The sequence below is a fragment of the Carassius auratus genome, unplaced genomic scaffold, assembly GCF_003368295.1.
Source record: "Carassius auratus strain Wakin unplaced genomic scaffold, ASM336829v1 scaf_tig00214714_1_2670353, whole genome shotgun sequence".
NCBI lineage: Eukaryota > Metazoa > Chordata > Actinopteri > Cypriniformes > Cyprinidae > Carassius > Carassius auratus.
This window is the reverse complement of record NW_020527778.1, coordinates 739,956-757,777: the sequence shown is the minus strand read 5'-3', so window position 1 is coordinate 757,777 and position 17,822 is coordinate 739,956. Positions and strand designations below refer to the sequence as shown.

At 42.6% G+C, this 17,822-nt stretch overlaps 1 protein-coding gene and 3 gene segments (V, D, J or C); all 4 read right to left on the bottom strand.

The window, feature by feature from the left end:
• Positions 1-1,849: 1,849 nt before the first annotated feature.
• Positions 1,850-9,266, bottom strand: LOC113092679 (uncharacterized). The gene is made up of 2 exons (XM_026258389.1): positions 8,908-9,266; positions 1,850-3,120 (listed from the first exon to the last, which is right to left on the bottom strand). The coding sequence occupies exons 1-2, from the start codon at positions 8,952-8,954 to the stop codon at positions 2,289-2,291; spliced, it is 879 nt and encodes a 292-aa protein (XP_026114174.1). The 5' UTR covers positions 8,955-9,266; the 3' UTR covers positions 1,850-2,288.
• Positions 9,267-9,375: 109 nt separating this feature from the next.
• LOC113092736 (immunoglobulin lambda constant 7-like) lies at positions 9,376-12,262 on the bottom strand (the record flags this gene model as incomplete). The annotated part of the segment is given in 4 exon segments: positions 9,376-9,804; positions 10,718-10,766; positions 10,852-10,900; positions 12,219-12,262. Coding segments are annotated over 4 exon segments (459 nt in total), but the record flags the coding sequence as incomplete, so codon positions are not given.
• Positions 12,263-12,823: 561 nt separating this feature from the next.
• Positions 12,824-13,743, bottom strand: LOC113092692 (Ig kappa chain V region K29-213-like). The segment is given in 2 exon segments: positions 12,824-13,598; positions 13,694-13,743. Coding segments are annotated over 2 exon segments (396 nt in total).
• Positions 13,744-14,861: 1,118 nt separating this feature from the next.
• Positions 14,862-16,468, bottom strand: LOC113092735 (Ig lambda-3 chain C region-like; the record flags this gene model as incomplete). The annotated part of the segment is given in 3 exon segments: positions 14,862-15,296; positions 16,184-16,232; positions 16,403-16,468. Coding segments are annotated over 3 exon segments (432 nt in total), but the record flags the coding sequence as incomplete, so codon positions are not given.
• Positions 16,469-17,822: the final 1,354 nt, after the last annotated feature.

Sequence of the window (17,822 nt, the reverse complement as noted above, 5' to 3'; positions counted from 1 at the left end):
TCTAAATCTTGGTTGGCTCGCTCAGATTGTCCGTTGCTTTGGGGATGATAACCCGACGACAAGCTGACTGATGCTCCTAATAATTTGCAAAACTCTTTCCAAAATTTGGATATAAACTGAGATCCCCTGTCTGAAACCACGTCTACCGGGAGGCCATGAAGCCGATAGACGTGATCTAAAACAGTAACCGCTGTCTCCTTGGCTGTCGGTAATTTGGGCAAGGGAATGAAATGTGCCGCCTTCAAGAACCGGTCCACTACGGTCAAAACGGCCATCATGCCATTAGAGGGCGGGAGGGCGGTAACAAAATCTAGAGCGATATGGGACCAGGGTCTCGAAGGGACAGACAGCGGTTGAAGAAGCCCATCAGGAGGTCGGTTAGATGACTTACCACTGGCACAAACTGAACAAGCCAAAACAAAATCGCGGACATCGCGAGCCATACGTGGCCACCAGAATCGTTGTCTAACCAACCCATTAGTTCTACTTATCCCTGGGTGACAAGCCATGTTGGAACAATGACCCCACTGGACAACTTCGGACCTTAACTCCTCCGGCACAAATAAGCGGTTCGGTGGGCAACCGGACGGAGGCATTACCCCTTCGACTCGACCTCCCATATGAGTGCTGAGACTACTAATCTCTCAGGCAAAATACACTCGGGAGTAACGGGACAGGAGAAGGGATCAAAAAGAAGTGACAAAGAATCGAGTTTGACATTTTTGGAACCCTGGACACGGGGAGACATCAGCTGGACACTCGACGACATTAACTGGACACGGGGCAACATCAACAGGACACGGGGCAACATCAACAGGACACGGGACTATATCAACGGGACACTCGACAACATCAACGGGACACTCGACAACATCAGTGGAGACAGAAACTGGGTCAGGAACTGTGCTAACTGCGGCTGGCTCGGGATCTCTGGGGACAGGGTCTGGGGACAAGACAGGACTGGTGGGGACTTGAAGGATCTGGACAAGACGAGACAAATAATTAGACAGAGTCCTTACGAGATGAGACAGCCTGTAGCAATGCTTCGGCTGCAGAGTCGGCCGTGGCTCTCTCCTCTGCCCTCACGACTGCGTACCTGGAAACAGTTCTCCTAGTCACCGGTTCGGGGTCAAGGGTCACCGCTGCAGGGTCGGGCACGCCAGCGCTCTCCGCTGCTGGCTCGGGCACGCCAGCGCTCTCCGCTACTGGCTCGGGCACGCCAGCGCTCTCCGCTGCTGGCTCGGGCACGCCAGCGCTCTCCGCTGCTGGCTCGGACACGCCATCGCTCTCCGCTGCTGGCTCGGGCACGCCAGCGCTCACCGACTCAGGAGGAGACAATCACGAAAAGACTAGGATAACAAGGGGGGCGGGGCAAGGGGACAAGACAACACAAGCACATGGCCCAAAGACAAGGCCATGTGCTTGTACACAAAACACGGGTCTGTCATGATCCTGCCTCAAGACTAGGGAAAAGTCAGGACATGAAGGCAGGATCATGACACCTTCAGGTCCAGATACTCAATGGGCACGTTTGGCAAAACCATGGTCTCCTTCTGAAAAACAGAAATAGGAACAACAGGACAAGCAGAAACCAGACAAGACTCATGACAACTTTCACTCCACAATGTGAAAGTGTTAGAACCCCATTCCACTCGTGGATTATGTTTGAACAACCAGGGGTGACCTAAAACAATGGGAGCAACAGGGGAGTCCATGAGGAAAAAGGATATGGTTTCTTGATGGTTGCCAGATGTGATCAGTGTGATGGGTTCTGTATGGTGGGTGACGTGAGGCAGTTCCTGGCCATTGAGTGCGGTGACATGGATGGGGAGAGACACAGGAAGGACAGGAATGTTCAGGTGATGTGCAAGTGAAGAATCAATGAAATTACCTTCGGCTCCGGAGTCCAGAAGGGCTTGACATTCATGATGTTGATTCTTCCACCGCAGTCTCACCGGAAGGAGGGTCGATGATGGAGGTGAGGACTTCTCAGCAGAGATCCCACCTGATAGTAGCCTCAGATTTACTATCGGGCTGACTCTTTTACCGGACAAGAGTAGTTGTTATGGTCAGAGCCTCCGCAGTATAAACATAGTCCTTGGGACCTCCGCCGTTCCCTCTCCCTCCGGGACAGCCGAGCTCTACCCACCTGCATGAGCATGTGATCGTCGACAGAACCGACCATGTTCTCTCGACTCAAGCGCCCCCTACCAGGAGAGAAGGGAAGCCTGGAAGGACTGTGTTGGCGGCCCAGACAATTAAACCTTGCCTCCACCTGCAACGCCAGGTCAATGAGTTCGTTGAGAGTAGGGGGCAGCTCGAGGAGGTAGATCTCCTGCTGAACATGGTCGGATAACGACCATCAGATGAAGGTCCTTGCCAGAGTTCCAAGAGGCGATGCCGGTCGTGGCCTGGTTGAAGACTCTCTTCATCTCATCCGATAGGAGGTGGAACAAGGCACAACACGGGTGTTGATTCTCCCACACCGCCGTTCCCCATAAGGCAGACTTGCCAGAGAGAAGTGTGAGCGTGAACGCTACTTTGGATTCCTCCGTAGCGAAAGTGCGTGGCTGCAGAGCAAAATGCATCGAGCATTTGTTAAGAAATGTTCTACAAAAGGTTGGCTCACCCGCATAGTTCTCCGGCGCCGGAAGTCGTGGCTCTGGCCGGAAGTGGTCCTGGGGAATCCCCGGGGGAACGGGCGGCGCAGGCGGTGCGATGGGCGCAGTGGGAGACGTGAGCTGATGGATTTGCTGGGTGAGCTCGGACACCTGTGCCACCAGCGCTTGGACAGTGCGTACGGTGTTCGAGATACTCTCCTGCTGCTGATACATTCTTTTGACACTGTGGAACATGAAGTCGGTGAGGGTATTGGTGCTCGCTGCTTCCATGATGGGTGAGATTGTTCTGTAACGGCTGTTGAAAGGACAGTCTGGAAACAATAGCGAGTTTAAGATTTTAATGAGAAGATATGGCGATGGTACATAAACAAACAATGACGATGAGACAGCGACACTCCGAAGGGATGGTGTAGCGTTGAGAAGTCTAGACGGTGGTAGAGAGAAGGTGAGGAATCTGGATGTTGACGGTGTGAGGCAGCAGGAGAGAGTGGCACAGGAACTGCGGGGAATAGAGTCGAAGGTAAGTGTCCGTGTCTGAGTGAACGTGCAGAGAGTGGATGAGGTTCTGGGGAAACACAGACATCCAAACGCAAAACAACACTGAAGCCAGACGGGGGGATAAACACATCGACATGAAACAACGATCTCACAAACACAGGACGTGAGACAAGCCATTATATAGTGGATGAGTAATGAGTGGCAGCTGTTGCTGATATAATAAACGGAGACGCCCACAACTAATCAGTGCAGACACGGAACACACAGAATTCACCACAAAGTGTAAACAACCCAACAATTTCTGACCAAGAATCTCGAATGGCAGTCCAAAGACATTGATTGGTCAAACCAGACACCTAGATTTCTGATGTTCGACTGGACAGTGGAGCTCAGAGAACCAAGGTGTTGGACAATTTGTGGAATCTATAATCAGGGTTTCGGTCTTTTTCGAGTTTAATTGGAGACAGTTACTAGTATCATTAAACGAGCAATACAATTGTATGTCATCAGCATAAAAATGGTATGACACTTTGTTCAAATGTTTCAAAATATTTCCAAGAGGTGTAATGTACAGTAAAAACAGAAGTGGACCCAGGACAGATCCCTGGGGAACACCATTCAAGAATGGAGTGGCTTCAGACAATATATCATTTACATGTATAAAAAGTTCTATCACTCAGGTAAGAGGAGAACCATTTTAAAAACAGTCCCAGCCACACCAAACTCATTTTCCAATCTATGTAACAATATTTTGTGGTCCACCGTATCGAAGGCTGATGATAAATCCAATAAAACCAATACTGAGTATCTTCCTGAGTCGGCCGCCATTTGGACTTCGTTAGATACTTTGAGGAGAGCAGTCTCGGTAGAGTGCATGTTTCTAGATCCAGACTGATACTTATCCAGGAGGCCACTGTTACTTAGAAAAGCTGTCAGCTGATCAGCTACTACTTTCTCCAAGACTTTTGAAAGAAAAGGCAGTTTAGATATTGGCCTATAATTGCAGTGTTCCACTGGATCCAAATTGGGCTTTTTTAAAATGGGGCTTATCACTGCCTGTTTATAAAAATTTGGGACGATCCCAGTGGAAAGTGAAATGTTAATAATTTGGACAAAAATAGGACCAAGAAGATCTATTACTTTAACAAACATGAATGTTGGTAATATATCCAATGAGCAAGAAGATGGCTTCATCTTTTTAAGTAAGATCATGAGATCATCTAATGAGATGACAGAAAATTTAGCCCAGGAGCAATTAGGGGTAGCTACCACAATTGGGCTCTCATCAGATGCTTTTACACTATATTTGATTTCATTCACCTTATTTACGAAATATTTTAAGAAATTGTTGCAGTCCTCAATGATGAAAACAGGCACCAATGGTGTAGAGGGTGAAACAATATTCTGAATAGTATCAGAGACAACTTTAAGGTTTCTCTTATTCTGGTTTACAAGATTAAAAAAATACTTAGATCTTGCCTGCTTCATCATTTCATTTAGCGAAACAATAAGCTCCTTTAAATGTAGTCTGTGCACTTCCAAGTTAGTGGATTTCCACAAACGCTCTACCTTACGACATATTCTCCTAGAGGAAGCAATTTCCTCATTTAACCAAGGACAAGGATTTGTAGGAGAAGTTGTTTTGTGCTTTACATGGGCCACTATGTCCAGAGCAGAAAGGCAATGGTCATTGAAGTGATTAACAAGGGGTTCTGCATCAGTATAATCCTCAAAGAATTTGGGCTGAAAGAAATCAGAAAAATTTTCAATAACGTTTTGATTTATAATACGCCTTTTGGACACCACTGTATGTGCATCACTGACCACATTACAAGACACATTAGAATAAAAAAAAAAATAATAAAACACGGGACGTGATGTTAAACTGTCCATTGTGCCAATGGATGGTATGCACATGAGGTTTGCCTTGATGTTAAGAGTGGCGTGGGAGCTGTACCTCAGATATGGGAAAGATGTAAATTTGGGACACATCATCAGTAGTATGCCTTTGAATCATGGGGTGTTTCGGCCTTTCAATACTAAACACCCTTATCAAAGGTGGCCAGCAACAGGGTGATCAAACCTGAGCTTGTGTCCCATGCCCAATCATGAAAATTGCCTAGTTGTTTAAATGGCGCAGCCCACGGGACTATGCAAGGCAGGAGGCGTCCTCTTCCCTGAGTCAAGCCTAGAGCTGACCGCATACCTTGTTCACCCTCTTCATGGAGGGTTGTGACCTGGGTTCTCAAGTGGGTTATAGAGTGGGGGGGATTAGTGAGTGGGTCATGTTGATGCTCTTTGAGCCCAACAAGGGTCCTTCCTTTTAATCCATATCCACTGGCTGCTTCTTTCGGCCGCTTCAGAGACTGATTTAATTGTCTGTCGCAGAGCCTGTCCATGGATGCCAAGGTCTTTCAGCAGTCTGATGGTAGAAGAAGCCACAAAACCTCTGCATCCCACTTCAACCGGATAGACTTTCGCTTTCCACCCTCGTTGTTGAGCGTCTGCTGCCAGTTCTATATAGCGCAGTTTCTTGCGCTCATAGGCCTCATTCGTTGAATTCTCCCATGGGACTGTAAGCTCTATGATATAAACAGTCTTCAATGAAGGGGACCAGAGAACCAAGTCTGGTCTGAGGGTGGTGACTGCAATCTCAGGTGGAAAGATTAGTTGCTGGCCAATATCAACTAGCATCTTCCAGTCCCGGGCCATGGCTAGCTGTCCAGCTTCTGTTTTGGTAGGGGGATGTTTGGGCTTTTTCTGCCCCTCTCGGATGAAGGTTGGGGCCGTGATGGAATCGATCGCTCTCAGGGGCAGGGAGTTAGTGGTATTCCTCTGGCTCTCAAGAGCTGCTGCCAGACTCTTGAGGACCTGGTTGTGTCTCCAGGTGTAACGACCTTGTGTGAGGCAGGTCTTACAACCGGCCAAGATGTGCTTAAGAGTCGCTGGAGTTGGGCAGAGGGCACAAGTAGGGTCCTCGCCATACCACTGGTTGAGGTTTTTTGGAGATGGGAGCACATCATAGGTGGCTCTGATGATGAAGCTGATGTTGCTTGCCTCCATTTCCCAGAGCTCCCTCCAGCTAAGCTTTCTCCTCTCCAGACCTTCCCACCTCATCCATTGTCCCTGTCTGACAAGAGAGACAGCCTTTGCGCTTCTTTCCGTCTCCTCCTGACGACGAACCTCCTCGACCACCATTTTCTTCTTTCTGATGTTGAGGCCTTACGCCAAGTTGGCTTACTTGCCGTAAGGCCAAAGCCTCCTCTTCCCAACTGGACATGCCCTACAATGTCACTGTGCTTCAGGGCTGAGGTAGCTTGCTGCACCGCGTCAGATGGTGTCCATTTTCGTCCGGTTACCAGGAGTGGAACGGCATTGCTGATGGTCTGGTCTCTGGAGTCCTTCAAAGTCATCTGGAGTCTCACTTTAGAACACTTGTACTCTTCGGTGAGGCTTGTGATAGGCAGTTCAAGGACCCCTTTGCCATAGAGGCTGATGTTAGTCAGACAGCGTGGGACGCCGAGCCATTTCTTGATGTATGAAGTCATGGTTCGCTCCATCTTCTCCACCGTTGTTATTGGGAGCTCATAAACAGTGAGTGGCCACATTACCCGAGGGAGAAGTCCAAATTGCAGGCACCAGAGCTTGAGCTTCCCTGGCAGTAGGGTACTGTTGATGTCTTCCAGACTATTGGTAATGTCCTGCCTTACTTGCTGCACTTGGTCTTTGTCTCCGAGGCTTGCGTTGTACCATCTACCCAAGCTTTTGACAGGTTGCTCAGAAACTGTTGGTATTGGGTCATCACCAATACAGAACTTCACATTTTTAAGCTGTCCCTTAACTATTGAGATGCTTCGTGACTTGTTCGGTTTGATTTTCATCCGGGCCCACTTGATGTTCTCCTGCAGTTTACCAAGTAGCCGCCTGGTACATGCTGCAGTAGTGGTCAGAGTGGTCATGTCATCCATGTATGCTCGGATAGGTGGAAGGCGGATCCCGTTCTTAGTTCGCTCACCCCCCACCACCCATCTTGAAGCCCTGATGATGACCTCCATGGCCATTGTGAAGGCCAGGGGTGAGATTGTACAGCCTGCCATGATGCCTACTTCTACGCGCGGCCATGATGTTGTAAAGTCGGCTGTTGTAAAGCACAGTTGCAGGTCTTCGAAGTAGGCTTTTACTAAACTAGTGACAGATGATGGAACGTGGAAGAAGTTGAAGGATTCCCAGAGGAGGTTATGGGGAACTGATCCAAAGGCATTAGCCAGGTCAAGGAAAATGACATGGATGTCTCTTTTGTCTTTCTTCGCCACTTGGATCTGATGCCAGATCATGCTGGTATGCTCCAAGCAACCAGAGAACCCAGGAATGCCGGCCTTCTGTACGGATGTATCAATGTACTTGTTCTTCTCCAGGTAGGTGGACAACCTCCGTGCTATCACACTGAAAAAGATTTTCCCTCAACGTTGAGAAGGCAGATTGGCCGGAATTGACCAATGTCTGTCGCATCCTTCTCCTTGGGAATTAGCACCCCTCCAGCCCTTCGCCACCCCTTAGGTATTATTCCTTTCTGCCACACTATCCTCATGAGCCTCCAAAGATAGCGTAGCACATCTGGTGCGTTCTTGTAGAGCTTATACGGTACTCCATTCGGCCCAGGGGCTGATGCTGATCTTGCGCGCCGTACTGTACTCTCTACCTCCTTCCATTTTGGAGGGCCAGTCTCCAGATTGAATTCGGGAGGTTGAATAGGTGGGATGTCATGTGGGATAACTATTTGTTCGTGCCTTTTTGGGTCATGGTTGCCCTTTTCCAGATGTTCTTCCAGTTCCTCCTTGGGAATTTTCAGGATTCCGCTTTTTTCCTTAGCGAAGAGATCTTTAACGAACTTGAAGGGGTTTTTGTAGAACCGTGTTCTTGTGTGTTCCTTCTTTTTGCGAAGTTTCCTCAGGTTCTCTGCTCTTCGCAAGGTTGCCAACCGACACTTGATGTCCCCCTGGAGTAGCATGAGACCCTCTCTCTCTGCATCAGAGGCCTTCTTTCACTGCTTTCTCAGCTGCCTTCTCTCTCTGACCAGAATTTCGATCTCTTGCTGCCTCCTAGATTTGGCTGGTGCTGATATTGCTTTGTTGCTTCTCCTAGCGTTTACTCCAAAGCGCTCTTCTCCATAGTGGTAGATGATGTCAACCATCCTTTCCAGCTTTTTCTCTGCTGTGCCCACTTGTTGCTCCAGGATTTTTGTCAGGTCGTTATTGATTATTTCCCACTCTCTCTTTTCAACAGCTTTGGGCCACTTCACACTCGGTCTGTGCCCTTTGATCTTTTCCTCCTTGGGAGGTCTCTGTGGTTGAGTGGGTTCCTCCACCGGCATTTCTATCCTCCTCAGGGACACTGGTACTGATGCTCTGCGAACTTTGGTTTTTTTCCCGTCGCTGTGCTTCAATCGACTGATTTGACTGGTTGCTTCGTAGGAAGTACTGGTCTATGCGAGGCCCTTGTCTCTGCTCTCTCAAGCACCCTCTCTTTCCTTGGTGGGTCCTCAATCCCCTGAATTATGTTATTTTCGCCCAGCCACAGGTGCACACTTGAAGAGAATGTCCAGCTGCTGCTGTGGTTGTCTCATGTGCCGTGTTCTTGCTCGTAGTCATGTCCGTTCCTGAGTCTGTAACCATGTATAGCCATGTATATAACTTAAAGTATAGACAGCAATGGTCAGACACATGAATGTCCACAACATTAAAGCAGTTTAAGGCAGAATGCTAAAAGTGTCTGCTAAATGTCATATCACCTTTTCCTCCCAGACTCCATTCCCCATAATCCTTTGCCCAGACTCATCAATGATTTCAATCAGCTGTTGATCAATTCATTGTCTATATAAGTACAACAGTAAGTACACACAGTGCGACAAATACTTCCTTTGGATCCTCACTTAAGTCTCAGAGCAGTTGTATAAGTCTTGTAAACTACCACAAGTGAAGTGAAACTCTTTCAGTTCAGAGCGTTTAACCGATCAAACAGAGAAACTGTGAGTTTGAGCTGAAAGTCAGATTTGCATTTACAGCTTTAGTGATTCTGATGATCTCAGAATAGAGCAGCTCCGTCTCCAGAGACCATGTTCAAACCCCAAGAGCTTCAGTTCACATTTACTGCTAAACACAGCTGTTCTCAACTATTACAATCCATCAACAGCAGCTGAAACTTTAGTGAAGGAAGGACACACTGATCAATGATGCAGTCGGACACAAATGGAAGGCGTTCAGAAGCTTTATTGAATGAACAGCAATGGCAGCACATTGAAAGACTGCTTGAGTATTGAGCTGTAAATCAGGAGACTGCTGTGAATCCTGCTGCTCTTCACTGGAGAAACATCAGCACTCGGAGCTCTTGAGGAACGTGGTCTCCCAAGCTGCTCCATCATGTGTTACTCTGCAGGCAAAGCGCTCGCCGGCTTCCCAGCGTGCTTTGCTGAGGCTCAGGACGCTGCTGCGGCTGTAGCGTCCGTCCCGCTCGCTCTCTGCGCTGGTCTGAACCCCCTGGGTGACCTCTGACCCGTCCAGCATCCAGCTCACCTGCGCCCCCTGTGGAGAGTAAGAGCTGAGCAGACAGAGCAGTGCGGCTGAGTCTCCAGAGATCTGCAGAGAAGAGGGAGGCAGCAGAGACACGGAGGGCTTCACTGCCGGATGAGCTGAAACACACAAACACACACAACTCAAACTCACTCTTAGCATTCTGACTCTATCTCATAGATTTAGATATGGTGATGCTGTGAAAATCATAATTCATCGTCAGTTTGACCTCACTGCCTTCATTTATACACAGCCTAGAGATGTTGTCTTACATGAAATCTCCATTAAATAAATGTTCACCAGTACTACATCTAAATTTAAATTAGTTTTCTGAAGCAAACATAATATACCATAAAAATTCCAATAATTTGGCATTTTTCTGAATTAATGTGTGTAACATTTTAAATGAAAACACTCTCCATGTGCAAATTCATGATCATTTAGAAAACAAATTAATATTATAATTCATATGTAAAATTTTTTTAAAGATCATACTCACAATCAGAATTAAATGGACATGCATATTTAAAAAAAAATGAATTAACTAAATTTATTTTGTCTGATGATGATGCCAACAAAATGAAATTATTTTGTCCATATTATCAAACCTTTGTGTCATGCATTTAAAAAACTCTTAATTGTTTATTTGATCAAGAGCTATGCAATATATATATATATATATATATAAATAGTTGAGTATTTATCAAAATATTTCAACCAATTAATTAATAAGCAATGATTAGCAATAATACGATATAAAATGAGATAAAAATTATTAAAATATGATTTTAAATGGAAAAAGGAATATAACTTAATATTAATATATAGTTATAAAATAGCAGACGAAATCAAAATAAATGATGAAGCAATTAAATTCATCATGAAATGCTGGAATTAATGAATAATTAATATTTTCCATCTTTATTCTTCTTTAACTTCAGTAATATTTTTATAATAATTGTTGGCTAATGTTTGCTTAATAAAATAAATAATAACATAATACATTTCAATGATTGAATTGAAGAGACTTACCGATCGTCAGTTTAGTTCCTCCACCAAAAGTCCACCACAGTGCTTCATTCTAGTGAATGCATCGTACAAAAACCTCTGTCACACTCAAGTGAACACAAACTCCAGCAGAGAAAGAGAGAACCACACTCACACACCGATATGAGACTCAACAGCAGCTTTTCTCCACAGCAGCGATGGATTTTTCTGGAAAGCAACACAAAATGTGAGTGTGTGTCTGTGTGTGTTATCACTGAGCACCAGCACCAGAACGACCAGACACAGGAACAGTTTCTTCCCCCAGGCAATCCATCTCATAAACACTTGACAATAACAGAACATACAACCATACTTATACACTTATTTATCTAACACACACACTGTCAGATCTGGACATCAGAAATTAAACGCTCTCGGCACCAAAGTCTGAATGAAACTGATCATTAAAACAGTGTTTGCAGGATGAAGCACGTTTCAAAATCAACTTTTTTATATCACTGTATCTCTGAAGAAAATTTACTGTCTTCAGAAAAACTTTGTCATTTTCATTTCATCTTGCCTTTTCATGCCTGATAAAGCAGTTTTTTTGAGCGAAGCGCTGCTTTTTGAACAGCCATTATCGGGGAATCCTTTATTTCTGGATCAATGCTGTTCGAAGAGAGGCTTTGCTGCCAGGCAAGACATAGCATTAACTTGCTAGTTAATTAAATTTACTTAATTATTTTGCTAGTTATCCGAAATACATTTCTTTATTTTACAAAAGCACAGTGTTGATACTATGAGTGCACACAAAAGTACACCCTTTACTTTTCCGAATGATGTAGTACTCTTATCTTTATGAGCAAAAATGATGGCGTTTAAGCAGCAATTTATAGTTGCTCTTGCATTCCCTGACAGCACATGTAGGCTACATCACAGAGATTAGTGCTGAGCATTAATATCTGCAAGATATCTATAGACGGTTTCAACGGCATCAACATAAACAAACGTTAATGCGCGTGAGCGCTTTTGTGGACCTAACTTAACTTCCGGTAGACTCCAAATAGAATCAATAACAATAGCTCTCTAGAGTAGATATTTTTTTTGATAACAAAATGTGTTTTCTGTGTGGATCAGGCGGACTTAATGAAAATGCTAATTCATTATTTGCCAACAGGAGATGTTTTAAAGCATAGACATAAAGCGCGAGAAATAGAGGTTTCCCCAGTAACAGCTGTAAACAAAGCAGAGCTGGTACGCTCACACACTGCTTTATCAGGCATATAACATGCAAGTCTTCTTTCAGAAATACAGCGATATAAAAACACCCGTGCCTCGTTTTGATAATTAAACATAAATGTAAGGAATTATTATTATTAAACGTGCAGTACGTTACGTAACGTTACGTTACTCATGTTTATTTAACGAAGCCTTTTTGAAAATCGATCAGTTTTAAAATTGAGGCGAGTCTCCAAAAATAAATAAATGTATGGGAAACACACCCCGCAGCACAACCACCTGAGACCAACTTCAGTTTACTCATCACCTTGGCTTTAACTGCGTTGTAGATGGCACGCAGCCAGACCGATATACACAACACAGACCGGAAGTTAACTTAGGTCCAGGCGCGTGCGCCCGATGAAACCGTCTATTAGACGTTTCCAACTAGACGTCAAATAGACATTTAGAAGATGCCTTGACAATGTTTATGATTTAGCATGTATGTAAAACTGACATCTTAAAGAAGTCTATCAGATGTTTGTACACAGCAGATGCTTTCCAGATGAAGTGATCTTTAACAGACATCTTGCAGATGTGTGTGTGCTATAGGGTTATAATTGATGGGTTTAACTTCACTTCAAACTCACAGTTTCACTGTTTGATCGGTTAAACGATCCAAACTGTATCAGCTTCACTTCTACTCATGAGAAATGAGTTATGTCTAATAAACTCATTATTAGTTTGAGATGAAGGAGCTACTTGAGAAACTCTTGACCAGAGGCTTGTTTCTTTTTAAAATGGTATTAAATTAACTATATTGTGGTCAGATGTGGATAAAGGAGGTTTGATTTTAGCTTTGTAGACATATTTGATGTTGCCATAATATTTTTCCAGAATGTTATTGTTCTGCTTTTGAATACAATTTGAAATGATCTGGATGCATTACCATTGAGAGGGATATACTATACACTATACAAGTCCCTCAGAAGATAAAAAGGTCTCAGACTTAGACAGAGGTATTCAGCATCAGCTGTACAGCTGGTTTCTTTCACTTTATATTTCACTGTGTATATGTTGTTGCTGCTACACAACAACTTTACTATAGGCTACTTCAATATATGTAAACTTAGACCCTGTGTTTTCTCTGATTCTGAGCATAGCTGAGTCAAACCCGTCTGTCACAGGACAGATCCCAGTCTAATAGAGCTGATTTGACTCCTGACTCAGTTGTGAGCTCATGTGTAGTTGTGTGTTTGGTCTCTGTGTGTCAGTAGTGAGTGATAGTGTTTGAGCAGCTGCAGCATCAGTTCAGTCACTGTGACTCTGACTGACACAGGTTTTTGTACCACGCTTTATCACTGTGTGAACACACGATCACCCTCACAGCTGCCATTATAATTTATTCTGCAGTGAAAACTCTGACAGTAATAATGTCCAGCATCTTCAGTCTGGACTCCACTGATGGTCAGAGTTAAATCAGTGTGAGATCCATTGCCATTGAATCTAGTTGGAGTTCCTGACGTGCGGCTTTTGGTCCAATAAATCAGGAGTTTAGCAGGTTTTCCAGGTTTCTGTAAGTACCAGGCCACACAGGGTGTTGTGCAGTATGCAGGACTACTGAGACTACAGTTAATCTCAACATTTTCTCCTGGTGTGGCAATTTTCGCTGAAGGACGCTGAGTGACTGTGATCTGAGCTCTAGACTCTGAAAAACAAAACATTTATGAGTTCATTCAAATATATTATTTGACAAATGATTAAATGATTTAATATTGTTTATTTCAAATGTACACTACTCACCTTGTAGTACGAAGCAGTATAAAAGTGTCCAGATGATGAAGGTCATGTTGATGAAGATTGTTGTGTGTGTCAGTGATGAAGTGTTAAACTCACAGCACTATAAACACTCTCAGAGCACTGAAGCGTCTGATCAATATGCAAAAACACTCACATCATTTACCTGAAGACAGAAGAGATACGCAATTTTTCTATTTTATTTCTTAAATAACTTTGCTAATAAATTTCAATTAACCTTTGAAACTTGAGAAACAGACATTCATAATTCAAGTAACTAATCAGTTTCATTCAGACTCTGATGCTAAGAGTATTTAATATACCTGTGTTGCAGATTTTATATCATCAATGACATTGTGTAATACTGTATAATGGATGATTTAATATACTTAAAGTGTTTTATATTTATAGGTTTTATAGATTTTATTTTATTGATCTGAGAATGCTCAATTAATCAAACGTGATTAACTCACTGTCTGAAGTGTTAAACTACTTTTAAACAACAAAAACTTGAATTGAATGAACAAAAAAATGTTCCAAACATATTTCTCAGTTAACTTAATATAGAAAGGAAAATTAACTATAACCACTCATTAAAAACTAAACTGAGCTATTTTAATGGCTGCGACAGCAGCGAGAGAGAGAGAGAGAAATGACAGAATACATTCATCTGGAAGAAGGGGACGAAATCTCTGTCTTGCATACATCCCTTAAAACTCTTTATGGCAGCACTACCTGCTGTGATCTCAGAATCAGAGAAAACAGAGTGTGTACGCTGATATATAGTAAAGTATAAAGTTATTGTGTAGCAGCAGCAACATAAAGATCATCTTGAGCAGTGGCTCCTTCATCTCAAGCTGATGATGAATTTCTTACTCATAACTCATTTCTGATGAGCAGAAGTGAAACTGTTCCAGTTCAGAGCGTTTAACCGATCAAACAGAGAAACTGTGAGTTTGAGCTGAAATCAGATTTGCATTGACAGCTTTAGTGATTCTGATGATCTCAGAATAGAGCAGCTCCGTCTCCAGAGACCATGTTCAAACCCCAAGAGCTTCAGTTCACATTTACTGCTAAACACAGCTGTTCTCAACTATTACAATCCATCAACAGCAGCTGAAACTTTAGTGAAGGAAGGACACACTGATCAATGATGCAGTCGGACACAAATGGAAGGCGTTCAGAAGCTTTATTGAATGAACAGCAATGGCAGCACATTGAAAGACTGCTTGAGTATTGAGCTGTAAATCAGGAGACTGCTGTGAATCCTGCTGCTCTTCACTGGAGAAACATCAGCACTCGGAGCTCTTGAGGAACGAGGTCTCCTGAGCAGCTCCGTCATGTGTTACTCTGCAGACGAAGCGCTCGCCGGCTTCCCAGCGTGCTTTGCTGAGGCTCAGGACGCTGCTGCGGCTGTAGCGTCCGTCCCGCTCGCTCTCTGCGCTGGTCTGAACCCCCTCGGTGACCTCTGACCCGTCCAGCGTCCAGCTCACCTGCGCCCCCTGTGGAGAGTAAGAGCTGAGCAGACAGAGCAGTGCGGCTGAGTCTCCAGAGATCGGCAGAGAAGAGGGAGGCAGCAGAGACACGGAGGGATTCACTGCCGGACCAGCTGAAACACACACACACACACAACTCAAACTCACTCTTAGCATTCTGACTCTATCTCATAGATTTAGATATGGTGATGCTGTAAAAATCATAATCATTGAATCGTTAATGTAGTTTGACCTCACTGCCTTCATTTATACACAGCCTAGAGATGTTGTCTTACATGAAATCTCCATTAAATAAATGTTCACCAGTACATCTAAATTTAAATTAGTTTTATTAAGCAAACATGATAATAATTTGTTATTTTTCTGAATTAATATGTGTAACATTTAAAATTATTTAGAATGTGCAAATTTATGATCATTTAGAAAACAAATTAATATAATAATTTATAAATATTTTTAAAGATCATAACACTCACAATCACAATTATATGGAAATGCACATTTACATTGATGATACCTACAAAATGTGAATTATTTTGTCCATATTATTAAACCTTTGTGTCATGCATTTCTAAAACTCTTAATCGTTAATTTGATCAATAACTATGCAAAAAAATTTTTTTTAAGAAATAGTTAAATATACATCAATCTATTTCAACCAATTAATTAATATGCAATGATTAGCAATAATAAGATTTGAAATTATTAATGTAAAGTGAGATAAAACAAATTTAAATATGATTTTAAATGGAAAATATTAAAATATTAATATAAATATTAATATATAGTTATAAAATACCAGACAAAATCAAAATAAACGATGAAGCAATTAAATGCATAATGTTGGAATTAATGAATAATTAATTTTAATATTATTAATTAATATTTTCTATCTTTATTCTTCTTTAACTTCCGTAACATTTTTATAATAATTGTTGGCAAAATGTTTGCTTAATAAAATAATAACATATATTTTAATGATATGATTGAAGAGACTTACCGATCACAAGTTTAGTTCCTCCACCAAAGGTCCACCACAGTGCTTCATTCTAGTGAAAGCGTCGTACAAAAACCTCCGTCACACTCAAATGAACACACACACACACTGATATGAGGCTCAACAGCAGACATGAATTATTAAAAAATGCAGCATAGAATGTTATTGTATAAAGGCTTATCACATTTTCAAGACATGTGAATTTAAACTGATTCTGTTTACCTGCTTTATAATGGAATCTTTAGCAAGATTTAGGTGGTCAGTCCATATTGGATGACCTCTGACCTGTTATCATTATCATAGATTATATAAAATCTGCACATCAAATATTCAATGCTCTCAGCATGAAAGGTCATTAAAACAGTATTTGAAGGGCGACGCTCCTCCTTGTGAAAATGATAAATAAAAATTGAAGAAATGAAATTGCAAGCATGTGTATCTCTAAGACAAATTTCAACCATGGTTGACAATAAAGATGTATTGTATTGTAGTCTCTTCAGGTAAATGATGTGAGTGTGTTTGCATATTGATCAGATGCTTCAGTGCTCTGAGAGTGTTTATAGTGCTGTGAGTTTAACACTTCATCACTGACACACACAACAATCTTCATCAACATGACCTTCATCATCATCTGGACACTTTTATACTGCTTCGTACTACAAGGTGAGTAGTATTTTTATATATTTGAAATATTAAATGTTTTAATAATATGTACAATAATATATTTTCATGGACCCGTAAATGTTTTTTTAGGATGTAAGGCTAAAATCACAGTCACTCAAAGTCCTAAAGTACAAACTGGCAGACCAGGACAAAATGTTAAGATGAGTTGTAAACTCAGTTCTCCAGTTATCAGTTCTATAGACTGCACCCCACCCTGTTTGGCCTGGTACTCACAGAAACCTGGAGAAGCTCCTAAACGCCTGATTTATCATGCAACCAGTCTTGAGTCAGAAACTCCGTCTAGATTCAGTGGCAGTGGATCTGACAGTGATTTCACTCTGACCATCACTGGATTCCAGACTGAAGATGTTGCATATTATTACTGTCAGAGTTTTCATTGCAGAGTGCATAATTATGGTGACTGTGTGGGTGATTTTGCGTTCCCACAGTGATAAAGCGTGGTACAAAAACCTGTGTCAGTCAGAGTCACAGTGACTGAACTGATGCTGCAGCTGCTCAAACACTATCACTCACTACTGACACACAGAGACCAAACACACAACTACACATGAGCTCACAACTGAGTCAGGAGTCACATCAGCTCTATTAGACTGGGATCTGTCCTGTGACAGACGGGTTTGACTCAGCTATAATAAGAAAAATTACAGTGTATCAATTCATAAAAAACTAAAAAATGGCACCATATTTCTCAGATCCAGTGTTATAGTGTGTTTTTTTTATGTTTTGTAAATTCATTGTCTGTCAACATCAACATAATCTTGAGCAGTTTCTCAAGTAGCTTCTTCATCTCAAGCTGATAATTAATTTCTTACTCATAACTCATTTCTGATGAGCAGAAGTGAAACTGTTCCAGTTCAGAGCGTTTAACCGATCAAACAGAGAAACTGTGAGTTTGAGCTGAAATCAGATTTGCATTGACAGCTTTAGTGATTCTGATGATCTCAGAATAGAGCAGCTC

Excerpts from the sequence above, each read along its gene's own strand:
- LOC113092679 (XM_026258389.1), bottom strand. The coding sequence starts at position 8,954 with ATGAGTCTGGGCAAAGGATTATGGGGAATGGAGTCTGGGAGGAAAAG. Across the intron at positions 3,121-8,907 it reads ATGGAGTCTGGGAGGAAAAG|TTCCTGTGCCACTCTCTCCT; the intron begins GTGATATGACAT and ends TATTCCCCGCAG.